This window comes from Patagioenas fasciata, chromosome 22, assembly GCF_037038585.1.
Source record: "Patagioenas fasciata isolate bPatFas1 chromosome 22, bPatFas1.hap1, whole genome shotgun sequence".
NCBI classification, from domain to species: domain Eukaryota; kingdom Metazoa; phylum Chordata; class Aves; order Columbiformes; family Columbidae; genus Patagioenas; species Patagioenas fasciata.
Window position 1 is genome coordinate 875496 of NC_092541.1, and position 27674 is coordinate 903169.

The following is a 27674-nucleotide window of genomic DNA, read 5'->3' on the forward strand; positions in this document are numbered from 1 at the left end:
ATCTTGGGGCGCTGAGGAAGCGGCCGAGGCTGCGATCGCGGGGGCCGTTCTGCCGCTCATCGGGGTCGGGAACGGGGCCTGCCCGCCCACAGTGCTGCTGTAGGGCCTGAACGGCCCCGTCCTTGAACGCAGAGGGGTAAATCGTCCATCTCCACCCACCCCAGTCTGCACAAGTGGAGAGACACCTTCCAGTTACAGGCCCTCCCTCAGCAACCACCACCCTCACAGGCAGCAGCGCCTATGTGGCAACAATGACAGAACGGTTTGTGTTGGAACCTTAAAGATCATCTAGTTCCAAGCCCTGCAATGGGCAGGGACATCTCTCAAAGCCAAATCCAGCCTGGCCTTGGAACAGTTCCAGGAGTGGGGCATCCACAGCTGCTCGGGGCAGCCTATTCAGGCCTCACTGTCCTCCTGGGGAGGAATCGCTTCCCCCAGCATCACAGCGGAGAGAACACCAGCTACTGCACGTTAAAATACTTACACTGACAAAGCTTTGAGATTCTGCGAGATGAAAGGAACACGGAGTCCAGCCAAGTAAAGTAGGCAGGTGGAGTGTTTTAATTATATTTTACTCTTCTTTAGATTGTTTGTATTACAAAATTAGCTGCCATGGCCCACAAATGTATGGGACTTCAGGAAAGCCGTCCATTCACTCAAAATAGCACAAATTAATATTTCCTTTCAAAGACCTTTGTGAAACAATACCGTATTAATCTTTAAAGCTAAATAGTGCTGAAATTTCATATAATCTGCATTAGTTTTGGTTTTAAATAATTTTACCAACCATTATAAAATTAATGTATTTGCATGTATCAGGTTACAGACATTTGCATTTAAATCAGTGTGAAGTACCCCATGCTGGAACAAGACGTTTAAGCAATTGCTGTTTCAACAGCAGCTCATTCTTATTGCCTCAGTACCAAGTTTACACCAAGTATTGAACAAGAAAATGCAAGACATTGTTTCCCCACAAAACTGTTAAAAGTCTGTTACAAGCACCAATAAAATGCCTTCTAGACTGGAAGCATTTATAAAATGCAGAGCTCTCTGTTAGCGAAGTGCTTGCACAGGCGCATTCACTTCATTCTCCCCATTTATATTCAAAAACCTGAAGTGATCATTTGCCAGATGAAGAGGATATGTGTCCTCTGAAACGTTTTTACTTGCTTGGGGAAATTGGCAATTGCAGATACCTCACTGAATCTCACTTCTGGCTGGAGTGAACTAGAAAGCAGCTGCTGAGATCAGGAGAAAAGTTTTTCAGGCAAACTTGTACAGTTAAAAATATTCAAGGAAAGCGGGTTGAAGCTGCTAAGTCACCATGCACTCACTCCTGAAGAAACACCATACTGACATTACAGGCCTCACATTGTATTAAGCTTGCAGCATTCAAAACCACAAGTGGGAAACTGTTCACGTGTTCCATTCCCTCATATCTAACCCATGTAATTTTATGCACATGCCAATCATGCCCACAGGTGACCTAATACTGTTTCAGTCTGTCATTCGTAAAAAAAAAAAAAATTAAAAAAATTACTTCTATGCTACTGGACTTAAATCCCTGAAGAATCCATACTGTGTATGGAAGGCTCTAAGTTTTGTGCCTTTACAAGCTTAATGCAAATAAATGCACAGTAAATGTTTATTGTGCAGTTTTCCTCCCCTTAAGTTTTTCCACTGTCCCTCCCAATAACTAAAACCAAAGTTTAAAACCAAAGCATGAATATGTTACCAGCACACGTGGACAGGCTTACAATCTTCTGTTTTTAAAGAACAAAGGACAAAGAGCATCCAATAATATTGCAGTTTTTTTCTTAAACAGACAAGTAGCAAAAATTTATACCACCTGGAATAAAATTGCTGAGACAAAGCTCTCTACGTACACCTGCATGTTGCTGTAATACTTAAATAAGTAACACCAATGCAAGGAACATTTCTCTTAATGGCTGTTAGTGTTTGAAGTGTAGGATTATGGAGTTCAGTAGGTCTTTGTACCCTGGGAATTAAAATTCTGCAGGTGGCACTAAGATGCCTCTCACACTGGAGTCACATAGCTTTCACTTTGATTTGCTTCATCTTCATCTGCTTCTTCTCAAGTTTCTTCTGCTCACGCCGCAAAGCCGCTTCCTGTAGGCAAGGACACAGAGACTGGAATGAACACGGGTGAGCTCTTCAAAGAGCAAGTTGATCATTTTGGAAGACCCAAACAACAAAAAACCCCTCAGGTACTTGGGTTCACATCTCGGACCACATGAGCTGGCTCCTCACTGGATGCCTTCACATATTTCAGAAACTGGCAGCACATACCCTGACAGTTTGTCTGCCTTCCAGCCCATAAGAAATCAAAAGTTGGCTGTTGCTGGAATACCTACATGCAGCCCTGGAGATACCAAAGGAGAAATTTTGCAGTACCAAATCCATCTCACCTCAAGCCGACGCTGTTTTTCAGGATCCTCTTCATTCATGATTCTCTCCTTCTCTGCTCGTTTCTTCTCCTCTCGACGGGACTGGGCAGCCTCCTGCCTTTGCACGTGAGTCAGTTTAAGGAAGTTCTCTTCCACGCGAGCCCTGTTCTTATCAGCTTTTTGTTTACCCTTCCCACAGAGAAAAGCAAATACAGTTAATACAGTGCATCCTTCCCATGGGGAACCTATCTCTGATAGTCTTAGTAGAAACATATGGCTCCCAATCTTAAGATTAAGGATCTAATGTAACGGTTGCAATTCGTACAATATTCAGAAGACAGAACAATATGCACTACTTACTTCTCTGTTCAGCCGGAACTTCTTTGCTTTGTCAATGCAGTAGATAACCATGCTCATCAGAGGCAGCAAAGACTCCATGTCCTTTGGGGAAGTGTTGCCTGAACCAGGCACTGAAATAAAAGAGCTTCTTGTTAATTCAGAGAGGTTGGCAGAATTCTTCTACTTCCTGTAATGTGGTTTCCTTATTGCTCACACAATTCGTGAAAGAAGGATGTTCTTATCCTCCTCTCTAGGAAGGACATAACCAACTAAGAGAGGTTCTCCTGCCCCTCTGCTCTGCCCTGGGGAGACCACACCTGGCATATTGTGTCCAGTTGTGGCCCCTCAGTTCCAGAAGGACAGGGAACTGCTGCAGAGAGTCCAGCGCAGCCACCAAGATGCTGGAGGGAGTGGAGGATCTGCCGTGTGAGGAAAGGCTGAGGGAGCTGGGGCTCTGGAGCTGGAGAAGAGGAGACTGAGGGGGGACTCATTCACATTTACAGATATCTAAAGGGTGAGTGTCAGGAGGATGGAGCCAGGCTCTTCTCGGTGACAACCACTGACAGGACAAGCCATCTTCCAACGCTGACCTCACACAACCACCAGCAGAGATCCAAGTATGAACTAACATCAGTAACACCAAGATTGAATATCCTGTTATCATGACAATATGCCATCCGGTCCCCAGTGTTACTGGTGCCTTCTGTTTACTTGTTAATTAATCAATGATGCTTTTACATGCACAGAAGGCACTCATCATATATTGTCTTCTACAGATAACAGAAATTGAGTGTGGGACTTGCACAAAAAAAGCACAACACTCCTGAATACACACACACCCATTTACACCAGTTCTCTTACCATTAAATGTAAACAAAAGTGTCTTTTTAGTTTCGGGCAGTTTTGTAAGCTGACCCTCCCTGGTAGAAAAGAAAAAATAAGTGGCTGGAATGAGTGAAGAAAAATACAGGCACACAAAATACCCAACATTGTTAGGGAAAAGCTCGTCAAGAACCAAGAGACACTTGCAAACTACTCAAGTAAAGTAACTGAGATTAAAAGCCTGGCTGTAACCCAAATTTAAGCTTCAAAAACTATTCAGATTCCTTAAGTATTTTGGTCAAAAGCATGCAGTGAAAAGGTATTCTTGGCCTTTAAACTGTAATGTGCCCCATACCTTTAGGGGAACTACTCATTTGTTTTCCATGCAGCTGTGTACACTGGAGCTGCAAGGTGTTACCTGAAATTTGTGGCTGCCCAAACTACAATGTAGCCAGCCCACTAAAATAAATATTAACACAATACAGTACCTGTATCTTCTAAACTAATACAGCGTTTGGAAGCATTGAGGGTGTATTTATTCACCTGTTTCACCTTTGCTCCCTGTTTCTCTTTGTGTGCATTCCAGCAGGCTTCACGCTACAGAGAAGTTTGTTCACCTCTGTTTTGCTTAGTGTTACAATAGCTACTGGGAGGAGAGATCTGGCTTTATACGTACTCTTGCATAAGTTTTGGACCGGAGAACTGGTCCGAGAATTGGACGGACTCAATCTTGTCAGCATAGTGCGTGAGGAAATGTATCATCTAAAAGAGAAACTGGGGTTAGTTTTTGCCAACACCAATCCATCTGCAGCCTACCCACTCCATGTGGGTTTGCCAAAGTCTCCATGTATCACTCAGAACATTGCTGTGCTCAGCTTGTCATAATGACAGTAAAATTTAAACTGTCAGGGTTTTCAGCTTTTGCTAGAATGAGCCTCAGTGCATGGACTTAACGTGAGCAACTCGGATATCAGATACATAACTCTCATTACAGATTTTCCAATTCATTTGATAACAGATGTCAGCTCTGAGGACCTGCAGACACGCCATCAACACCCTCCTTCGAACTGGCTGTTGGAAGTAACTGCCAGGCTTTGAAAGGCAGTTTTAAGTCTGCAGTTCACATTAGAATAGCAGTTGTTATGTAAAAGGAATAAAGGTGTGAGAATTACATCCTTCTTCCAGCCCTTAAGCTTCCTTAGGGTCTTGATTTCTCTAGGTCTCACTAGAGCCACTTGGCTCTCCTGTTGTGATATTTACAGGAGATAAAGATTAGAACTGTTTTGTACAGGCTGTGAGAGGGTTACCATAGAAGGTTTGTACTAATTAATTCAGGATTACCTTAGCGTCCATCATTCCCTCTGTGACTTCCCCCATCTCTGACAAGATAGCCAGCGAATCTGGAAGCCCATATTTTGCACCAGACTTAGGTTTATCACTGCAGAACTCACTCTGTTCCAAAGAGAACATAGGGAAAGAAAGAAAAACAAACACAAGCTTGTATCTTATCAGACCAAACACTTCCAGAACAGTGGGACCACTAAAAGTACCTGATAAGAAACAATAAAAATCCACTCACTCAGTCACTCAGTCTGGCTGGAGACATGTCGAGCATAAATTAAAGCATGCAGTATCAATAGTCGTTAGTAATATCTTTTCCCCACACACTGATTCCAACAGGTCAGTCACAAGTGTTCCCAAGAAAGTAAGCAATCTACAGATCAGAGGTTCTTATATCCTATTATATATCATGTTAGTATTCCCGATGTGAACATACCAGGTCCTGCATCTCTTTCTGAAGTCGCACCAGTGCTTTTCTTGTTCCAACAGCAAACACATAGGTGTCCATATCTTCATCATTCATTGTTACTTTTATTTGCTGTGGGACAGAACGTTATTAGCCCTGATCAGATTTACATGACATACTCTGCCTTTTGTGAAACCACCTTTTATCAAGATGAGGTCTTGAAGCACGGTAAGACTGTTCACAAAACCACTCAAACAATAAACCCCTTAGATAAAACAATTCCCAGCCATCAGCAGCTTGCATTTCACAGGCAGAAAAGAAAGATGAATTATTCTCTCCGAATCTTTTGACAGTTCCTGAACTGGAAAATATGAAATACTATAAAAAGACACCTAGCAGCTCACTTGTGTCATAAGAACAATCAAAAGCAGCAGAGCGGAACCGAAAGAACGCAACAGCTCATCTAAAGGGCTGAGTACATACCACTTGGTCAGAAGCTGGCCTCATCATGCGCGCAAGAACATTCAGTAGGTCTTGTCTCTTGAGAAACTAAAAACACAAGTTCATAAACACAGAAGATAGTTAAATACACCTTGAGTGCAGCACTTCATTGGCAGATAGTGGGGCTCAAAGAAAGAGAGGACAGTGGTAAGTAGATGTCTTTCAGAGAATAACTTAGCTTGAAGGGCCCTTTGGACGTCACCTGTACTGCTCAAAAGCAGGTCTACTTTCTGCATTAAATGAGTTTCTCAGGGCCTTGTTCCCTCAAGTTAGGAGCTGAACCAGTGTTTCATCCCAGGTGCAGTATTTTGTATTTGTCTGCTGTTTTTCATTGGAATTCCTGTTGGCCCATTCATCCAACACACTAAAGTCTCTCTCTTCAGCATCCTGTTACTGCCGTTTATGTGATACTTCTGGTTTCTACACTCCTCCTGTAAGCATCCACTCTTACCTAATTCAGTGGGCACAATACAGGCCTGTACAGATCTTTAGTCCAACCAGAATTCCCTTCACGGGTCCATATTCAGAACCCCATCTCTGAATGGGAGTGAAGGAGTTGAGCTGGGACTCTGTTGCTCATGCTGGAATGGAAAACCTGAAAACTGGTGTCAGGTACAAACTCCCTCATCGTTACCTTTAGCTGGATGAGCATTCCTTCACAGCACACCCTTCCAGAGCACCACAAGTTATAGATGTGTTCATTTTCTTGATTTAGTTTCCCAGTGCTTGTAGCTTCTTTACTAGTGCCATCATCCCCTGAAGAAAACAACAATGAAAGAGAACTACGATCTAAACCCCACAAATTTAAACACCGACATTCATCAGCAGGCTTCAAGCTCAGTCGTTGCTGGATAACTTCACTATCACTGTGATGGTTCTCAATAATTTATACCACAACCCCATAATGTAATTTCGGTACTGCTGTTTGACACAAAGCTGTCATTAGTGCCATCATGTCTCTGCGTAGAAAAAGTTACTCTTCTCCATAGCCTACATGCTGCTCTAAAACCAGCTTTATTCAAACCAAAAACAGATCTTAGTCATTATGGGACTCACCAACAAGAGCAAAGTTACTTTCCAGCAGTTCTCTGTGAGTATTGAACCATGCATGAGCTAGACGGTTGTTTTTGTTCTTCCCAATGATGTAATTCATGATGTAAGCAAGAAGACCTGTTACCATCAGGATCTCCATGTAGTAGCTTTCCCAGCTGTTCTGAAGGTGAGCAGGGACCTACGGCAAGCAAATGGAAACTTTTACACACTGAATGAGCAGATACCATATACACAAACAATCTGGAAAAGGCTGGAGAAGCTTCATCCCAACATGAATGACATTACTAGCATACCGCTTAAAAAAAAAGTGATGAAACACTAAATAGAAAGCAGATCAACATTTATACCTACATTAACTATTGTTATGGGGTCTTTATTTTTGCTAGGAGATGCATCTGGTTTCTCTTCATAGCCTTCAAATTCCTCATCATCATATGGTTCACTCTCAGTATCGCCTTCCTAAAAGACAAAATCACAAACAGCATGAAAATCCAACACCCAGTAAGCAAAATCCAAAACTATAAGGTGAGAAACACCCAGAAGAAGCAGATGAGGCACTACCTGTGTATCTGCATCAAAGTCTTCCTGATTCTCATCCTGACCTTCAAGCTCTACAGTGGCTTCTTCTTCATCATCTTCTGTAGTGATGATCCTCTGAGGAGACTCGGTGACTGCATCTTCATTAACGTCTTCAAATTCAGCAAAGTCATTATCATCATATTCCATAATGTCGTCTCCATCCTCAAATTCATCATACTTTGCCAAAGCAAAACTCCATGGGATGAGCAGGACAGCAATAAAAATATATAAATTCTTCATTTTCACTAAAAAAAAAAAAAATCAAACATTGCAAAAAATCCTTAACGACTTTGTTACATGACACCTCCAGTAATGGCAAACTTCCACGAACAATTTAAAAACACTGTCAGGGTCAGACCAGAGTGAAAAATAAACCCCTGCCTGATCTTGCAATCTTCTGTGTAAAGTGAATATTCTTAGAAGAAAAAAAATCACTTTGAAGTTGAGGTTCTAGACTCTCTTGCTTGTAGCAGGAGCAGCTGAGGCAGCAGCACGTTCACACCTGGCCAGGCGGTTCAGGTGAGCAAGTTCTGGAAGCCAAGATGTTCTGTTCTAAAACTGACTCTCCAACAGCATCGCTCAGTCAGTCAGCGCTGCCACCTCACTTCAAAGACCACACACTGTGCCTACAGTTGTTATTAATTAGCAATTAGACACAGTCAGATGAGTGAATGTGTAACAACAGCAGTAAATATTAAAACACCCTTAGTTAATTTAAACAGCAACGCTCCAATAGCCTCTGCTCTTTTAGAAGTCCTCATCTCTTGATTTTCTAGACTGCACGCTCAGAATCAGGTCCCATCACATCTCAGCGCTATTTCTGGTTAGAGGTCTTTTGTTGTAAATGCCACAAAAATAAAAAGCATGAAGAGGATGGATATTGCACCGGACTCCAAAACAACAGTAAACTGCAGCTCATGAGACTAAAGCTCCTTCCCCAGATCTCCCAGAAACCTGCAGTTTAGCCATTCACCCTTTTTTACCCTCAGCTTCCTGTGTCTTTTCTGCTTAATCTCAAACCAGTCCTGTCTCCCGCTCAAACTGTCCATCACCGAGGATTATGTTACCAGGATCCAAACCGAGGGCCTGAAAAGGCAGAAAGAACCCTCCTGCTGCATTTCACAGACAACTACAGAGGATCAGCTGCGTCAGACTTGGCAGGAAGGCTCATTTTACTCCCTCCCGCAACCACATCTGAGTGGGAACTTGAATGTTAATGAGATTGTTCTCTTAAAAACTTGAAATAGAAAGAATTTGTTCCTAAATTAGACCAGCACTCCTCTGAGTACCACATACAGGGAACCCACTGCTACGAATGACAAGGACGGCTAAAATAAATGCTTTGTCAAAGGGTTCTCATTCTAGCAAAACAACAGAACATGTTCCCAAGAACATTAAAGACAGGAATTACATCAAGGCAGAGCCCGTGAATTTAGCACACTGCTTGGGTATGCCACAATTTCATGTTAATCTAAACAGAAAAAACACTATTTACATGATTTGGATTCAGAAATTAAAAACGCCCGGACAACAGAGCCACCTGCTCAACCAAACCCCAGCAGTTTCACAATGTGAATTTCGAGACTCTCGGAGCATATCCACTTTCAGAAGACCCTCCAACTCCATAAAGCTTTATGCAAAATAAAATTCTGCAGCCGATTCCAGAAGACAGTTGAACGAGAGAGAGGGGAAAAGTAGAACACGCTCCTAACTCAGCCATCTGTCACAGGCAGAATGCATTCTACGTACAAACAACCCCATGAAGCAGAAGCTCCACGATCTATAAACCACCGACTTTAGCTTCACAGGGGAGAGGGAATGGAGAGGCACTTGGCCCCTGCCGTGAACCGCTGAATCAGGGACACCCACCGCAGGAGCTACTCCCCGTCCTGCAGATCCCTGGGCTCCAGGCAGACGCCTCCACTCACGGCTCCTTCCAGGGATACAAGTCAAGGTTAGTGAGGGGGAAACCAGTTCCATGGGGCCCCCCTCTTACCCCACACACACGCTTCGCCATCCCCCTGTCCCACTCCTGGCCCCACAGGTGTTGCTGGGGGCTCCAGAGAGGTGCTGGGGGCCACACAGAGGGTGCCGGGAGCTCCACGCCCCCCAGCCCCGCTGCCAGCACCTCCTGCTCCGGCGGGTGACAGCCCAGGCCCCGCACGCCCTCAGGGCCAGGCCGCCTCTCAGGGGCACTACGGGGCCAAGGGTGGCCAGTAACGGGGAGTGAGGACGGGGCGGGGGTGAGGCTGGCCCGGCCGGGGGGCGGGAGCGGGGTGTCCCACCCCGGCCGGGTGCGGAGCCGCCGCCGCGGAGCCGCGTTACCTGAGTCACGCGGCGCCGCCGCCGCTAAGGCCCGGCCCTCCAGGCTCCGCTGAGCGCCCGCAAGCGGCGCAGCCTACGTGCTTTCCGTACCGCATGCGCACTGCGGGCTGCCCGCGCTGAAGTGCGCAGGTGTGCGGGTATACATGCGCGGGCAGCGGGAAAAGAACTCACAGCCCCGCGGCTGAGGGAGTAGCCGGGCTCCGGTACCCACCGCACGGCCCCAGGGCTGCCAGTGAGGGCGGTCCGGTACGCTCACGTCTTGCCTGGTTCTACCGCCCTCCTCTTGTGGCTTCACCTGCCGCTAACGCGCATGCTCCGCGGGACGTGTTGACGTCAGCGCGTCACGTACGCACGCTGGCGCGTAAGTACGTCGCGTCTCCACCCCCCCCCACCCCGGTAACCGGGGAAGCGGCGGCAGAGGCGGCTGCGGTGCCCGAGGGGTGAGTGAGGAGGCACGGGGCCGGGCGGGCCGGGACGGCTCAGCGGCTCCTTCCCCGGCGGTCCCCGCAGGCGGGAGGTGGCGGGACCGCGGCCTAGTACGGGCTCGGGCAGCCTGGGCCTGGCCCGCACAAAGGGCCCGCCCCCGTGCCGGGGCCCCGCGGGCGGGAAGGCCTGTGAGGCGCCCCGCTACCGGCCCCAAGCAGGGCCCGGTGTCCCGGGAGAGCTGCGGCTCCCTCCGCAGCACCTGTCCCGGGGCAGGGGGCTCCCGCGCTGCCGGACCGCCTGGCTTCTGCCCCGCTGCGTCCAGGGGAGGTCCGTCTCGGCGGGTGGGGTGTCCCTTCTCTCTTCAGCGACCGCCCGAAACCGGAGCAGCTGAGACATGTCCCCTCAGATCCAGGGAGCCTGGGGACAGAGCCCGTACCTTCACGTCTTGTCCCTCGGAACGGCATTTGCAGGGAAGCAGAGCCTCACCAGTCAACCTGCGGTCTCTGCTGTTCTCTAGGAACCCCCTCCCTGTACACTCACCAGTGGGCTCCATAGGCAAACAGACCAAATTTCGTACTTACAACAGGATAAAATAATGATTTTGTTTTCTGGGGTGGTGGGAGGGCGGAGGGGGGAAATCAGTAAGTTCAATGAGGAAGGATTCTGAAAATTAGATGCTATAACTTAAAAGATTGTTCACTGGGCCATCAGCAGCAGAAGTGCAAAGTTCCACCTTTCATCTGGTTGTTGTACATTTTGATCTTTTATCTGCCAGGCATCCACAGGTGTGAAAGCTGCGCCCTGTGTCAGTGCAAGTGGGAGAACACGACACCAGAGTCAGCTGCTGCCGCGGAGAACTGAACAGCAGTTCTCCCCAGAGTCTCCTAGGGAGCTGTGGTCCAGACTCCAGATTTATTGAACAAGTCCCAAGCTAGTAAATGTGCTGCACAGGGAGCAGTAGGAGTGTTAACTTACGGATTATTTTGAAGTTGTTTCTCTTGACAGTGAATTCTGATCTAATTGGAGGATTCTCATTGAATATGAGGATTTGTTTAATAAGATCTGTAGCCTTTGGGCCACTTAATTATAACACACTTGGAAACAATGAGTGTTGTACTGGCTTTTGCTGCCTTAAATGTATGACTTACGTGACAACCCAGGTGAAATCATTGAATCCCTTGGAATGGGAAATGTAAAATCTTAGTATATCAGTTCAGATTTCTCTTTAACTCAGAAAACCAAGTTCTGAGCAGGCATGTTACATGGAGTATTTAAACATGGTTTGAAAAATGTAGATTGGAGAGCATTTATATGGCTGAAGGTGCTTTTATAAGAAGAGGGGGTTGATTTTTTTTGTGCTTTGTCTCGTACCAGAGTCGTGTGCTGCTGTGGGCCTGCTTTTTGGAGGTGTCTGGATGGCAGTAGTGTGGTATTTACAAAGCCCTGAAACGCTCAAAGATGGGGCTGTACAGACATGGAAAATACACACGGAGTTTACTTTTCATCTCTTGCTCCTCCTGATGTTCAAAGTTCTGGCCTTGGGTCTGTTTGTCTTAGATTGCAAAACAGACAAGACAGGCAACATCTTAACTATGCTTAAGGAATCAACTGTTTCGACAGACAACCTCCTTGTTTTATTATTTTTTCAAATTGTGGGTATGTTCATACTTACAAGAAAAGAACAAAGCCCAGATCCTTTTTGGGAAACAGATCAAACACTTGTCAGCCACGTTTCCACAAATCCCTTTATCATGACTGAAGTTATCTGCTTACAGGAAAAATTGTGACAATTATGTATAATAACTACCTAAAACAGAGAGGGGATTAATTTATCTATTCTGATTTTAACAGATATACTGGGGACATCATGAATTGGAATAAAGGTGGACCTGGTACTAAGAGAGGCTTTGGTTTTGGTGGATTTGCCATAACTCCTGGGAAGAAAGAGGAGCCCAAGCTCTCTCAGCAGTCTCACAGTGCTTTTGGAACAGCCGGCTCTTCTGCTGCATTTGCGAAATCAGGACCTCCTCAGCTGCCTTCCTTCTATAAAATTGGGTCAAAGCGAGCAAATTTTGATGAAGAGAATGCGTAAGTAGGGTTATTTCCTGTGTTTATCCAGCTCTAGATTTTACTGTTTTAAAGTTTCCAAGGTCAGGGAAAGTATCTGTGACATTTATGCGGTTTAGTTATTTAGAGAAGTCTGCTGGAGGATAAATAACCTAGCGCTGCATTACGGTGTAACAGAACCCCCGTAGCTTTATGGTAGTAGTATCAAGAAAAACTGAGTTAGTCGCATGCAGGAACTCCCATCCCTGCTCTGCAGCAGATTTTGGTGTTGCCCAGGACCAGCTATTTCCCCTTCCCATGGGTGTCAACCCATCATGATCAGTTCCATAACATCTGTTTGCCCTACCACCACTTTTAGCTTACAACATGAATAATCATAAAGAAATAAATACTTTTCAACGTATTTTCCTAGATAGATACTGACTTTCATTATCCATCTCAGTGTGGGAAACTTAGTCTCAACTCAGAAGCCACAAAAGGCAGCGTGGTGCTGTAGACTGTGTGCTGACTGGGCCGTTCTTTGTTTCTTTTCAGATACTTTGAGGATGAAGAGGAAGATTCCAGCAATGTGGAGCTGCCGTACATTCCCGCAGAGAATTCCCCCACTCGCCAGCAGTTTCATTCCAAATCGGCAGACTCTGACAGCGACGACGATCCTCTGGAGGCGTTCATGGCCGAAGTGGAGGCAAGACCCGACTCGTGAAATGTTGATGAATTTCTCTGGCCGTGCTTCTGTCCAGTCAGGAGCAGCAAATGTCACTCGTGGCTTTGGCAGCTGCATTCAGAATGTCACTTACCTTTTGTTCTTTATGCAAGATGCTGTGTTGATTAGAACTCAAAGATGGATTAGATAGGGAGAGAGTGGACATGATTTACAATAGCTTAATGATTTAACTGCTTTGAGTGTGTCAAAACAATACAGCAAAGAGCTTTGTGTGTCTCGGAGTATGAAATTAAGGTTTTGTGCATTTCTCACTACCTGAATTGAAATGTTTTGTATTTATCATGAACTGTTTCTTAGCTACAGTTCTCTTATAGCTGGATTCTATCACAGTGTTTGCAGGAGGAATGCAGAGAATGTGTTTTTTCAACAACATTGCCACAAAGTTACAGTATATACATTTCAAAGGAATTAGTAGGAGAATTTGTTTAGCATACTAGGATATAGAGGAAGAGGAAGTTTAGTCCAAAAATGGTTGTCTCTGTAGCATGGTAGCCTAGTTTTTCCCTCCCGTGTTTTACCATCTTGTTTTTTTTAACATGTCATAATTTTATGACCTGTTAGGATCAAGCTGCTCGAGACATGAAGAGACTTGAAGATAAAGACAAAGAAAAGAAGATTGTTAAGTAAGTTCTCTTTTATAATTCCCATGCCTGCCTGTGTCTTGTATGGTGCTGAGAGAATCCCAATGCATTTTGTTGATGATGGTTGTTCTGTAGACAATATAATATATACCTAGTAAACAGCATTAATCAGTGCATGATATCTCCCATGGGTAAAGCTCTGTGCAATTAAAATTGAATGATAGGAGGGAAGAACCCGTGGTGGCATTGTACAGTAAAATGTGACAGCACTGACAGTTACCTCACATGAGAAGCCTTTCTAGGCCACACAAACTGGGGCAGCACATTGTTCTGCTACCACCTTCCAGATCGGCCTGAATAGTTTTTCTTCTTTCCTCATCCTTGCAGTGATCAGGATGCTTTGCTTTCAAATTAAGTTTACATGAGCAGGATAACTCAGTGCTGCTGTCCCTGTAGTGCTGGAGATTCCTCTGAACTTGAACGAAGTTTTAAGACGTTCCCTGTAGAGCTGATGTATTAGGTAGCATATGACAATGAGATGCTAAATTTGGAGTTTAAAAACAGTTCACATTTTTTAAAACAGTTTACATTTTTAGAGCTTATCTATCTGTTTTGACCAAGGAAGTAATGATGCTGTTAATTTTTTATATAAATGTCAGATACATTGGTAGAATTTGCATTGCATGGGGTTGATCAGATTATACCTGGTCCTGAAACAGAACACCGGATCCAAGTCACCACCTGGGGAAGTTCTGAACTGGATTTGCTCTTCCTGGCTCATATTCCTCTTCAGTTATGAGACTTCTGTAGCATCAAGAGCTTAGACCAGGATGATCTTTGATGTGGCTTCTACTGGGAAGACGGAGTCCTAATCTTTCAGTCTCATTAATAGAAGTAAAAATAAGTCTTTGCAGGGTTGCTGTGATGGTTGGCACCAAATATAAAAACTCCATGGGTTGGGATTATGAATGTTACCGAGTGTTAGTGTTGTGTCGTCCACCAAATACGGAGTTCAGCACTAATCAAATGCGAGTATGGAGCTGAGTTTGTGGAACACTTGCAGGGAAGTTTTTTTCTCCGCTTGTTTTTCCAGGGGTATTCGAGATGACATTGAAGAGGAAGATGACCAAGTGAGTTCCTATGCAGTCTTTCTATCTTCTTTTTTGTTTGTTTTGTTATTTTTTTAATCTTCCTTCCCCAGATCTGTAACTACTAGGTACAAAGCAAGCTCCGGTATCGCATGCAGTATCCAGACATTTCAGCAGGAAACTCTAGTTGTTACCCTGCTGTCTCTACCCTTGGGTGTTTCACTTAGAAGAAATATCTATTAGGAGACAATTTTGTTCTTTTTCACTCAATTTGAGAAGATATTTTTTTCAGTCAATTGGAATTTCAACTTCCCATACAGGTATCTGAGAGTCTCATCAAATTTGAAATTCGCAGAATCAGCTAACAGGGAGCACCAGGGAGAGGCTGTTAGCTGTGCAGGCTGCTCGCAGTGAAATCTCCTCTCTACTAAGGGCAGGAATCAGGCTTTTTGCTCTTTGTTTTAAGAGGAGCTCCAATTCTGTCTGAGGGTTGTAGGCATCACTGTAACAGAAACAGTCAACAAAGAGGAAAAGCTTCATTTCAAAATGTACCTTGCTAGTAACTTGTAATTAATAACTGTTGCATTACTTGCAGTAATGCAGAGCGTAGCAGGGTTGTCTCACCTCTAGGTCTTTGCTTCCAGTTTGGTCAAGTGAGACTGGTGTTTCTTCCAGGAGAGTGTCTTGGTGTGCCAGAGGGATTCTGAGAGACACGTACTGATTTGTAAGCTGGAAAGGTGACAGTGACTTCCAACCTGGTTTTGTGTTGAAGGGCTTTTCTGAAACAGTTTGTTTCCCATTTGCTGTTGAGTCTCTCAATGAAAAATAGAAATATTTTAATTTTTTAGAGTCTAGTTAGGGAAAGTGGAGAAACTCTTCAGCATAATGTGTTTAAAAAAGTGTAAATGTCATATGCTTAGCAACATTGTGATCTCTTTAAAAACCTGCAGCATTTGTACTTTGCTCATGTGGAAATAAGAATAGGTTATTCTGTTTAAGCATAACAAGTCTTAGAACGAGTTAAGAAGACATGTAAGAGAAGAAGTTTGGGTTTTGAGAGCGTTTTGTGGTCTGACGCTTTGTTCTCTTCATTTGTACTTGTCCTTCTTTTGAACGTAACTGTTGGTATTTACTAGAAGAATCAGTTCTAGTGAATGTTTTTGTTGTTGGTTTGGTTTGTTTTTCCTCAATGGTGGGTGTGAAAGCAAACAGCCATCTAGCATATGCATCATTTCAACAAATGTAGTATTTTTGCATTCTGTTGTATGTGATTTTACCAATATGTTTTGCTGCAGGAAGCTTATTTTCGCTACATGGCCGAAAACCCTACTGCTGGTGTGGTCCAAGAAGAGGAAGAGGATAACTTGGAGTATGATAGTGATGGGAATCCAATTGCTCCGTCCAAAAAAATCATTGATCCTCTTCCACCTATTGACCATTCAGAGGTAGGAGGAAGTTTATTCCTTTGTGTTTTGAGGCATTCTAGAAAGCAGGAGCTAAAGAGCAGATTGGAATATCACAGAATCCCAGAATGTCAGGGGTTGGAAGGGACCTGGAAAGCTCATCCAGTGCAATCCCCCCGGAGCAGGAACACCCAGCTGAGGTTCCACAGGAAGGGGTCCAGGCGGGTTTGAATGTCTGCAGAGAAGGAGACTCCACAGCCTCCCTGGGCAGCCTGGGCCAGGCTCTGCCACCCTCACTGGGAACAAGTTTCTTCTCAAATTTAAGTGGAACCTCCTGTGTTCCAGTTTGTACCCATTGCCCCTTGTCCTGTCACTGGTTGTCACCAAGAAGAGCCTGGCTCTGTCCTCCTGACGCTCCCCCTTTAGATATCTGTAAACATGAATGAGTCCCCCCTCAGTCTCCTCTTCTCCAGCTCCAGAGCCCCAGCTCCCTCAGCCTTTCCTCACACGGCAGATGCTCCACTCCCTTCAGCATCTTGGTGGCTGCGCTGGAGTCTCTGCAGCAGTTCCCTGTCCTTCTGGAGCTGAGGGGCCACAACTGGACACAATATGCCAGGTGTGGTCTCCCCAGGGCAGAGCAGAGGGGCAGGAGAACCTCTCTGACCTACTGACCACCCCCTTCTAACCCACCCCAGGTCCCATTGGCTTCCTGGCCACAAGGGCCCAGTGCTGGCTCATGGTCACCCTGCTGTCCCCAGGACCCCCAGCTCCCTTTCCCCTACGCTGCTCTCTAATAGGTCATTCCCCAACTTATAACCTAATACGCTTCTGTCTCTGTAATATTTCAGTGCTGAGCCACGTAAGTCATACTACAAATCTTTGAAATCGCTTCATATTAAACAAATGTTCTTGCCAACAGTTAAGAACTTTTTCTCAAAAGGACCCTTCCCTTCCAAAACTAAGTGTACAGAGAGAATCTTGAGTCCTGGACTAACTAATTTCCCTTTCAGATTGAATATCCACCGTTTGAGAAAAATTTCTACGATGAGCATGAGGAGATCACCACTCTCACCCCGCAGCAAGTGGTGGAGTTACGTCACAAGCTGAATCTCCGGGTGAGCTGGTCATAAAAGCTTTTTTTTTGGCACTGTCTTAACAGTTTTAATTCAAAAAATAAAAAGCCATTTACAGAGGTAGAGACATGCATTTGTTTTCATTTTTGTACAGATTGCTCTTTGTTTTTCTTACACTGTTACTGAACAAGCATCTCTTTCTGTTTCTAAGGTCTCCGGTGCTGCTCCTCCAAGGCCTGCCAGTAGTTTTGCTCACTTTGGGTTTGATGAGCAACTTATGCATCAAATTAGGAAATCCGAGTACACCCAGCCCACTCCTATACAGTGTCAGGTGAGCGTTGTTGCGTCTCTAACACCTTAGCAGAGCTAATAGAACACAGGCAAAGCTCCCAGGTGCGTGTGAGAATGTGTACAATTCTAGTTTCCTATGTAGAGCTGTCATGGAGGAGAATAATTTGTGCTTTTAAACGGCTTCTGTTTGAAAGTCTCTTAACTAGAAGAACTATGAAACAAGACAGTTTTTAAATTGCTATTGGCAGTTAGAATAAATGCCCTGAGAGCTGAACCATTTAACTGATCATTCCTTGAAGAACCGTGCAAGCAAAAGGGATTCTACTGCATATGTAGATTGATCACCATAAGTAATTACGGCGATCAATAATGTGATTATAACCAAGGTCCTTACAGCGACAGTAGGGATGAACTGAGCGCTTCAGGTTACAGAAAGAAGAGGCTCAGAGAATTTGGTTTTAGTGTTCTTACAGCCAGATGAGATGTATTTGTGGACAAGTAAATATATCCTTGGGATGTCTTACTGTGCCCAAACATTGATTAGTGTAGGACACCAACAGTCATAACATGATTATTGCTTCCAGGCCTTGAAACAAACTAATTCAGATCTGAAATTGGCAATAAAACTGTGTAAGCATTGGTGTATGTTGCTGTGACTCCTCTGTAATACGCTTTTCTTGTGTTCTCTGAGTTTTCACATAAAATGTAGCACACAAAGATGCTAAGGTAGGCATAATATGGGTTTAGAATCTCCTTATTTTTAGGGTGTTCCGGTTGCCCTCAGTGGCAGAGATATGATCGGGATAGCGAAGACTGGAAGTGGGAAGACAGCAGCTTTCATCTGGCCGATGTTGATTCACATCATGGATCAAAAGGAGCTTCAGCTGGGGGATGGTCCCATTGCCGTGATCGTGTGTCCGACCAGAGAGCTTTGCCAACAGGTAGGCGTGTATAGAAGCATATACATTCCATGCTGTTCTTATGGATGATGACAAAATTCTGGGCAGAAGTTACCAGAGAACCTCGGTAAACTATCAGACAAAACTGTGCATTAGGAGCATGACAATATTCCAGGTGTGGTCTCCCCAGGGCAGAGCAGAGGGGCAGGAGAACCTCTCTGACCTACTGACCACCCCCTTCTAACCCACCCCAGGTCCCATTGGCTTCCTGGCCACAAGGGCCCAGTGCTGGCTCATGCTCACCCTGCTGGCCCCAGGTCCCTTTCCCCTATGCTGCTCTCTAATAGGTCATTCCCCAACTTATACATCAGTTTTCCAGGGATGGAGGTGAGTATTCCTAAGTATTAAGAATACTGTGGATGCATAGCCACAAATCCTGTGTGTGAAAGGATAGAGCCTGCAGGTTAAATTAGAACTAAATAGGTTTCCCAAATTATTTATTGGAAATTATCCACAAGTATTGAAGTATTCAGCCCTGAGGCTTTCTGAATCATTTCATTAAATTATTAGCTGAAAAGTGGCTTTTAGGAGCTGGAATATATTTCCAAGGTAGGGATATTTTTCCTAGATCTAACATGAAGGGTGATGTGCATTCTTTAAAATTCTCAGATCCATTCTGAATGTAAGCGCTTCGGTAAGGCGTATAACCTGCGCTCCGTAGCCGTGTACGGAGGAGGGAGCATGTGGGAGCAAGCCAAAGCCCTCCAGGAGGGAGCGGAGATCGTTGTCTGCACACCGGTAAGCACCTGTATGCGCCCAGTGCCGTGGTTTTGTTACTTAACCGAAGTTGAGACAGGTTTTCATTACTGTTGGTGATGCAGGATTTGTTCTCTGATCACTGAAATCCAGATTCTTTGCAGGTTATCAGATGTTGAGGGCGAATATACTGGGTTTATTCTTCTCCCAAGAGAAACTGAGTGAAATATTAGGTATGATCTCCAGTAGAAGACAGAGTAGGAAGCGAGATCTGCTTGAATCAGTGTCAGTTGTGTGTGATACCAGCTTTTGATTATGAGCCTTAAATTAATGAAGGAAATTCCCAGAATACCATGAACTTGAGTGCGATCCTCCTGAGTCACTGAAGAGCTGAAATCCTGAATCAGAACAGATGTTGATGCTGAACCAGTGATGTAAATGAGCACCATTGTCAACTGGTTTTGCTCATTGCAAAAGCTCATTATGAACTTAGGCAAAACTGAGCAACAAATGCTGGAGGAAGTTTTATTGTGGCTATTTATTGGAGTACTAGGGAAGAAAACAAAATATGAAACACCTCCTTGCCAGGAACTGTGGGATTAAGTAGCCAGTTCACATTTAAAATGGAATTGTAGTGAAGAATGAGGAATTTTATGATCTCAGCACTGTTCAGCTTAAAAAAAAACAGTCCTAAAATTCAGCTTGTCAGGCGTAGTTGGTGAGGGTTTGAAGAGTCTCTTTCTATGACTTGAATATCGACACTTCCAGACTGAAGCCTTGAGATGTTTTCTGTTCTAAATCTCTTGTAAGTGAGGGTAAGGAGCAGTTAAGTGCTTAAAGCTTGCATATTTTGACATTTTTCTAAATATGCGTTAAAAGCTTGGCTTTTGTTTTTCTTTAAAAGGGTCGTCTGATTGATCATGTGAAGAAGAAAGCTACAAACCTCCAAAGAGTCACTTACCTTGTGTTAGATGAAGCTGACAGGATGTTCGATATGGGTTTTGGTATGTGATGAACAAAGGTCGCTGTTTTGGAAAACGATGCTGGTCCAGTTCCCATCTTTGTACGACTGTTTATAACCCATATACTTGAAAATACATCAAGCAAACCCCTTATAGACAAAAGTCCTATTTAATGGTCTGGTGTCTGTTACTATAAAGAGATGAGCAAAGCTCTGTTTTGCTGAAGTCCAGAAACCCTGATTTGTATCTTAAAGTTGCTGAATAAAGGCTGAGGGAGCTGGGGCTCTGGAGCTGGAGAAGAGGAGACTGAGGGGGGACTCATTCATCTTTACAGATATCTAAAGGGGGAGTGTCAGGAGGGGGACTGAACTGGATGAGCTTTCCAGGTCCCTTCCAACCCCTGACACTCTGTGGTTCTGTGTAAATATTGAGTGAGAGGCACTTGCTCATGCTGTGGTTAATTGTTAAATAAAGCAATGAAGTTGTATTTTGAGTTATTCTACTAAATAATGAGTGTACAATGCTCATCTGAACATTTTTTCCCTCTCCTTTCCAGAATATCAGGTCAGATCAATCGCGAGCCACGTACGTCCTGACAGACAGAGTAAGTATAAACAGGAAGAAAGTTCAAAGAAAGTTCATTTTTCAAGGAGTTGAAATACTGTTTTTCTTTTAGCCCTCCTGTTCAGCGCCACTTTCCGGAAGAAGATTGAGAAATTGGCTCGAGATATCCTGATCGACCCAATTCGAGTTGTGCAGGGAGACATCGGAGAGGTAATTCCACCTTCTTTCTGAGCCAGCTGGAGAAATGAACCATCCTGTTTCTGCTGCCTGAAATTTCTGTTAAACTGCAGTGGTCATCATTTATATTTAAGAACAGATGCTTTGTGCTTAGCAAAAAATAGTAAGGTTTTTTTTGTTTATTTTTAAATTTAATTGAGCTTGCTTTTTGCCAACAAATATTTTTATAGTGATGGGAGGTTTCCTCAAGGAGTGATGCATTAATGCAGTGGTTTGTGGTTTTTTAATTGGGCTGAATCAATGGGTACATCCTTTTGTTTTCTCTCAAAATTTGAATTAGAGCTTTTGCAGTAAAGGATTTGGAACTGAGACGCCTCCTCTCTTCTTGACTCCACGTCACAGCTCACGGGGTTTCCTCCTCTGATCGCCACGTGAATAACTTCTGCTGAGGAGCAGCCCCTCCATCTCTTCTGCTCCCGCACGCTCTATTTTAGATGTTAACGGCATCTGTCACAAGAGCATCTAAATTGCGATACCCATCTTTAGATCAACGGGGCGCTGAACTGCGTCACGGCAAAGGCTGCGCTTGGCTTCTCTCGGCTTAGCGAAGAGCAGCTCATTTAACTTCTGTCTTCTCCGCACTGTGGAAGTGATCAGCAGTTAGATGAGAGCCAAAACCTCTCTTAAAGGAGAATTTTGGTCACTTTTTATTCTCACACCTAAGTCCCTCATTTTCTTCTGCCATCTGTATTTCTTTGCCACGCTGTCCTTTCTGTCCTGCTTTATGGCTTGTTTCTCCCTTTAGGCAAATGAAGACGTTACTCAAATTGTGGAGATTTTCCCCTCTGGCCCCAGCAAGTGGAACTGGCTGACTCGGCGCCTCGTGGAGTTCACGTCTTCTGGGAGCGTCCTCCTGTTTGTCACCAAGAAGGCGAATGCAGAGGAGTTGGCCAACAACCTCAAACAGGAGGATCATAGCCTGGGGCTGCTCCATGGTGACATGGACCAGAGCGAGAGGAATAAAGTCATTTCGGAGTTTAAGAAAAAGGGCATCCCGATACTGGTCGCTACTGATGTGGCAGGTATGAAACGTTCTAAGGAACAGCAGCTCGTACGAGTTGTGGATATCAGCAGAAGGGCTAACACTTTTCAGTGAAAGCAACAAGGTTGGCTTCTGTGTTCCAGATGGGTTTTTTTTGGACATACACAGTGTTAGCAAGGAGTTTTATGTTTTACGTCTTCTAGTGATGTTTAAATTACAGTCTGGCAGATATGTTTTAATATAAAGAAAGAAAATAAGCTGTTTCTTAAGGAAGTAGTTGATATTTGTTATTCGGATGACACATTGCACATGCTTAAATGAAGAAGAAATGGACACACTTGAAGCCATCTCTGGAACAGCTTTTGTACCCAGACGTTTAGCTGAACAAAGAGTGAGTTTCAGTGTCCTTTAGTAAAGCCCTCTCTCTTTCTTGGAAACACAGTTGTTGAAAGAGATCTCTTCCATCTCCAACCCTGGGAACTTCAAGATTGGTGTAACATGCTACTCTTGGAGAAGATATTGCTACACTTAAAATAACCAAGAGTTTTAGCCTCTGAGGGGTGTCTTAATGGGAGTGTGTTCTGTGGAAACTCCTTTCGTATGCTGGAGCAGAACGGTGTGCTGGTCTGAATGGGATTGCTTTGAGTTAATTTGGGATAATCACACTTACCGCTCTATTGATGTTTATTACAGCCCGTGGGTTAGATATTCCTTCTATTAAGACCGTCATCAATTACGACGTGGCTCGGGACATAGACACGCACACCCACAGGATCGGTCGTACCGGCAGAGCAGGCGAGAAGGGCGTTGCCTACACTCTGCTGACTCCCAAAGACAGTAACTTTGCCGGTGATCTGGTCAGGAACCTGGAAGGCGCTAATCAACACGTTTCCAAAGAGCTGTTGGATCTAGCAATGCAGGTACGAACGAGCAAAGCTCCTTGAGTAGAGGAAGGTTCCTTCCATGATTAGCACGAAATCAGGAGCTCAGGGACTTGTTTCTGGCTCCATCGTGTGTTAGCAGTGACCTCTTGACAATCTATAGTGTTTCTAATGGCCTTTGTCCAATCTATTTTGGAGTCAGGCACTGCTTAGGAAATTAGGAGCTGTGATCTGGCTGATGGCAGCAGAACACTCCGGGTCCACTGTCTGGATTTGTTAGAATGCAAACCCAGAAAACTTTAAAATGGATAAAAGCTCAGGACAAAAAATTAGTTTTCATAAAAAGTGTTTATAACAAGAAGCTTCAGACCCCCCATGTCAGAACTTTCTGCAGCTTAGCTTGCAAGCACTGTTGTCTGTCACATCCCATCCCATCCCCTCGCAACAGCTGCGTTGTTAGAAAGGAAACAGTGTATTTACATTTTTCTTTTGAAATGCTCAAAATCCTCCTTTCCCAAGCCTCATTCTGTGCGTTTATGGAGCTTCTTATTCCCTGTGTTGAGAAGCATTTGTCCTTCTATTGTACAGAACCCGTGGTTCCGGAAATCACGTTTCAAAGGAGGAAAAGGCAAGAAGCTGAATATCGGTGGTGGTGGTTTAGGGTACCGTGAACGTCCCGGTCTGGGATCAGAAAATTCTGTAAGTAAAGATGCTGAAGAAGCTGTTTACAGATTCTCGGAACTTTTAAACTTAGTGTTGACTACTCTTTAATTTAAAAAAATCTTAGTACTGGAGTCTAGCATCTGCTTTCAAATGTTTTCATAGCTCAGGACCTTTCAGAGTTGGTATCAGAAATATCTGAAGTGAAACTGTCCCTGCTCTGATCCCCTTGTCAAGCGCCCCTTTAGGGCCATGGGGATCCAGAAGGTTTGGAGATCCTTTCCAAAACGAGGGAAGGTTTTCAGAGAGGTTCGTCATCCTTGGTGGGTGTATTTCCTGAGCGCAGGGTCAGGGTAGATTCAGAGATCGGTTGAATCAGGAGTCTCTGTGTGGATAAATCTCTCCAGTTGTCTTTTGTCTTTTTTCTCAGGACCGTGGAAACAACAATAGCGTGATGAGTAACTACGAGGCCTACAAACCATCTACTGGGGCAATGGGAGACAGGCTTACGGCAATGAAAGCAGCTTTCCAGGTTGGTTTGGTCACTCGTACTCCAAGGTCTGACCCAAGAGGAAAGGACATAACCTGGAAAAGTTAATTTGCCAAACTTGTTTTGCTTTCTGCTGCCCCTTTGCTCTCCCCCCCTTCTGCCTTCTGCTCCTAGGCTTGATCCTACTTAGGTTGCTCAGCAGCAATTGTGTAATTGCAATCAAAAAAAATGGGGAATGGAGAAATCCTTTCTCTTCAGTGTAAAAATCAGCCCCACAATATAGGAGCTCCCTCCTTTCTGTGATCTGGTAGCAAATATCTGTTACTAATTCTGTGTTGGTAGGCACAGCAGGAATGTGATCACTCCAGGAGTGACTTTTTACAGGAAATCTTTTTCCTAGGGGCTTCCCAGAATTTAAGGCAGGTTGTGCACGATGATTGTGTGTTGTGTGGTGCAGCATGGATGCAAACGTGCTCTCTTTTTGTCTCTTGCCGGCAGTCCCAGTACAAGAGCCACTTTGTTGCTGCAAGCTTAAATAACCAAAAAACTGGGAGCTCCGCTGCTGGTGCCAGCGGCTGGACCAGCGCTGGCAGCTTGAACTCGGTACCGACAAGTTCAGCACAGCAAAACGCTGCAAATCCTGACAGCCCGATTGCAGCCGCCGCCGCAGCAAAGGGCGTTCCGGGTTTCACCAGCACGGGGAGTTTGAGCAGCGTTCCCTCCTTCCCGAGCGGCGGAGCGCAGGGCTTCAACAACGCCAGCGCCAGCGCCAACAATCGAGAAGGCATCGGCTGCGGCGGCACCGGCGTGGCCGCTGCTGGTGGCGGCGGTGGCATTGTCAGAGAACGATACAACGACAACCGGAACAGTCGCCACAACGAAATCCCGCGCCGTGGAGAGGGAGGCGGTCGTGGAGAGGGAGGCGGTCGCTACAACGATGTGCAACGCCACGATGTGCAACGCCACGATGTGCAACGCCACGGAGAAGGAGGCGGTCGCCACAGTGACGCTTATCGCCATGGAGAGGGCCGACACGGCGACAACCATCGCCACGCTGAAAGCCGGCACTTCGCTGATATGGGCGGTGGCAATCGCAATAACGGTGACAGCAGGAACAGCACCGAGGGCAGGAACAACGAGAACAGGAATGGGGAGAACAGGAAGGATGCCAACAGCCGAGACAACAAGACAGATGGTTTTGCAGTCCCAGAGCCCCCAAAACGTAAGAAGAGCCGGTGGGACAGTTAAAAGCTGGTGTTTCACAGCCTGGGATCTCTGCGGGTAGTGTTGTCTTTTGTTTCCAGAGGATTTCTTGGGGTTTTTGGTAACTGTTTGTTGAGCAGCTGGGGGAGGAGAAGGAAACAGTGGAAACTCCCCGTGCAGGCGTGGGCCGGTACATCTGCAGACAGGTTCACTCTAGACGTGTACACACAGTGCTTAGTCCAAGGGAAATCACTTTGATAAAGCTCCCTGGGTTCTGCTTTTAAACATTCAGTGCTCAAGTGACTCTCCGCCAGATGCAAACAGATCTTCTTGATGAGGAAGAAGCTGTTTCGTGTCCTTTGGAATGTTCAGCAACTGTTGTCCATAGAAGTATAAAGTAGTCTTTTCTTAACCAGCGTTCACCTTTAAAAAAACCAGCCCATCTAGAGATGCTCAGGACCCGCCTGTTAAACATTAATCTTTCAGCAATTTGTTTGGTCTGGTGAGTTCTTCCCCAATCTCTTCACGTGTTCTCTTACCCCTAAACAATTTGGTCTCCACGTTGCCCCTAACATCAAGTCAGAATGTATTGGTTTGTGTTGCTGAAGGTGGGATGAAGCAAGTTGATTTTTCTTTTATTTCCTTTTTAAAAGCTTTTTCCTGGAGCTGTTCAAGGGATCCTTGTGCAGCCCAGCTGACCACAGATCCACAGGGGGGAAGGATGGACTCCCTGGCTGGTTTGTGGTCAGTGCATCAATCCCAGTCCCATTGCCCAGGTGTTTTTTTCTTTCAAAGAACCTCTTCTTTCCTACCAACCTGCATTTGGCATAGCAAACTTCTCTCTGCTGTGCCTGTGCGCCCTCTGTTATGAGGGGGCTGAGTGCTTGCTGCAAATTCAGAACAAAAAAGGGAAAAAATGTAGATACGCCACAGAAGTCGAGAGGCTGGCGACCCCATGAAGCACAGCTAAGAGGCTTCATTCAGAAATTCAGGGACCTACTGCTCAGAAGCCTTTAGGGAGAACTTGAAAAGCGATTGACGGAGTGGAACAGCTCGAATATGGCCCCACATTGGACACGTGTACTGAAAACTGTAAAATCTTGCTTGACCATTTTTAACTCGTGTGTATTACCCGTTTTTTAACTTGTTTCTTTTGCACCACCAAGGAAAGGAAGAACTCTTGTTGAAACATGTCAGCACCCACCTCTGTCTTGTTTCTACTGAAAGAAGGATCAGAAACTGTCAGGTTTTTTGTGAGATTGTGATGTTTTCTTTATCAGCTGTGCATTTACTTTCTGCTTGCTCTAGTAAATGTTTTATTACTGGGACAAAAATATTTAGCACGTGCTTTTTATTCTCCAGTTCTTCCTTGGGCTGTTGTTGCGTTTGATGGAGATTTGGCTGCCTGGAGGTTTCACTGTGTCCCTTTCTTTCACCAGAAGTTGTGCGTTGTAGTTGATAGAAAACTTCCTGTGTTTTTCTGCAGTGTCTTTCACCCCAAACTGCTTTGCAAATCGTATTTGAGCTTTGATACTCCTTGGGAAGGGATTTTACAAGGGGGAAGGGTACAGCCCAGGGCGCGTTGCTCATCCAGCCTCTCCTGGGGTCATTGGTGGAGCTGCAAAGGGAACTCGGTGACAGTTTTGGATCTGACCTGCACGTGGTGTGGGTTCAGCTGAGGCACCAACATTTGGGTCCCCTCACCAACTGGATCTGATCGCTTTTTTTAGATCAGCTTTGCCTTTAGTTATCCAACCATGGTCTGGGCAGGAACCTCATTGTGCTGATTGTGCTCTGCAGATTTACTACAAAGATTTTGCAGGGCCAGTGTGGCAGAGGTTTAGGAGCAACTACTGGGTTCTCCTTTCCTTATTATGCTTCAGGTTGATCACTCAGCACAATTAAAGCTCTGAGTTTCAGAACAAATTAAGAAGCAGCTCCGTAATGGAAGCGGTTGGTTCCCCGTCCCTTCTGGGGCTGCACTCGCTGCTGCTGGATCGGGCCCCGTGTGCGGAGCTGCGGGGGTTTCTCCTCTTCCCCGCGTCCCTCTGCTGTTCCATGGGATGATTGAAATTCCTCACCCCTCTCTCAGCTGCCAGGAGCCTCCTGAGACCCGAGCGAGTAAACACCCCTCCCTGGCAGAGCTAGAAATGCCGCTTCGCAGGTCTGTGCTTTCTAATCCTTGTGACTCCCTTTGTATTTTAGCTTTTCCCCGGGAGATCTGGGAATGCACAGAATTACTTACATGTTTGCTGACACTGTTTGATCATAAAAATACTTCCTCAGAAATTACTGCCACAGTCCCGTGACTGCGCCTCATTAGAGCAGGTATGAAAAAAATTAACGCGACCACCAACGAGCTGTTTAATTTTAACTGCCGTACGTACCCGCTCCCCTAAGGACAATGGGATTCTGCCCTCCCCTGCACCCTGCCTGGATTGTCTGGGCATTGCAGGAGTTTGAGGATGGAAATGGACTGAATCTTAAAGGTCTTTTCCAACCAAAATGATTCTATGATTCTTTACTCTGCCTGCCCCGGGCTGTACAACGCAGGAACTGGTGCTAAACAGGGAAGTCAGACATTAGGACTATGGGCTCAGTAAATCAGCTTTA

The 27674-nt window shown here is 45.2% G+C and overlaps 2 protein-coding genes across 7 annotated transcripts; one reads left to right on the forward strand and one right to left on the reverse strand.

Annotated features, from left to right (window-relative positions):
• Positions 1 to 538: 538 nt before the first annotated feature.
• CCDC47 (coiled-coil domain containing 47) lies at positions 539 to 10093 on the reverse strand. Of its 4 annotated transcripts, none has more exons than XM_065856012.2 (14): positions 9986 to 10093; positions 9319 to 9382; positions 7432 to 7694; positions 7222 to 7329; positions 6874 to 7048; positions 6452 to 6573; positions 5800 to 5865; positions 5347 to 5448; positions 4911 to 5021; positions 4246 to 4331; positions 3609 to 3667; positions 2769 to 2878; positions 2430 to 2597; positions 539 to 2130 (listed from the first exon to the last, which is right to left on the reverse strand). In XM_065856012.2, exons 3-14 carry the CDS (start codon positions 7687 to 7689, stop codon positions 2050 to 2052), a joined length of 1446 nt encoding a protein of 481 aa, XP_065712084.1. In that variant the 5' UTR covers positions 7690 to 7694; positions 9319 to 9382; positions 9986 to 10093; the 3' UTR covers positions 539 to 2049. The 4 variants fall into 4 exon arrangements, with proteins under 4 accessions (XP_065712084.1, XP_065712083.1, XP_065712087.1 ...); XM_065856011.2 differs by lacking the exon at positions 9986 to 10093 and adding an exon at positions 9775 to 9953; XM_065856015.2 differs by lacking the exon at positions 9319 to 9382 and having other exon boundaries at positions 9986 to 10076.
• DDX42 (DEAD-box helicase 42) lies at positions 9276 to 26395 on the forward strand. Of its 3 annotated transcripts, none has more exons than XM_065856009.2 (18): positions 9276 to 9403; positions 12052 to 12288; positions 12802 to 12952; positions 13553 to 13614; positions 14666 to 14702; positions 15956 to 16105; positions 17074 to 17178; positions 17348 to 17467; positions 18192 to 18368; positions 18996 to 19124; positions 19987 to 20086; positions 20601 to 20648; positions 20721 to 20818; positions 21591 to 21867; positions 22521 to 22747; positions 23297 to 23407; positions 23799 to 23900; positions 24357 to 26395. In XM_065856009.2, the coding sequence occupies exons 2-18, from the start codon at positions 12068 to 12070 to the stop codon at positions 25104 to 25106; spliced, it is 2865 nt and encodes a 954-aa protein (XP_065712081.2). In that variant the 5' UTR covers positions 9276 to 9403; positions 12052 to 12067; the 3' UTR covers positions 25107 to 26395. The 3 variants fall into 3 exon arrangements, with proteins under 3 accessions (XP_065712081.2, XP_065712082.2, XP_065712080.2); XM_065856010.2 differs by lacking the exon at positions 9276 to 9403 and adding an exon at positions 10030 to 10135; XM_065856008.2 differs by lacking the exon at positions 9276 to 9403 and adding an exon at positions 10119 to 10214.
• The last annotated feature ends 1279 nt before the right edge of the window (positions 26396 to 27674 follow it).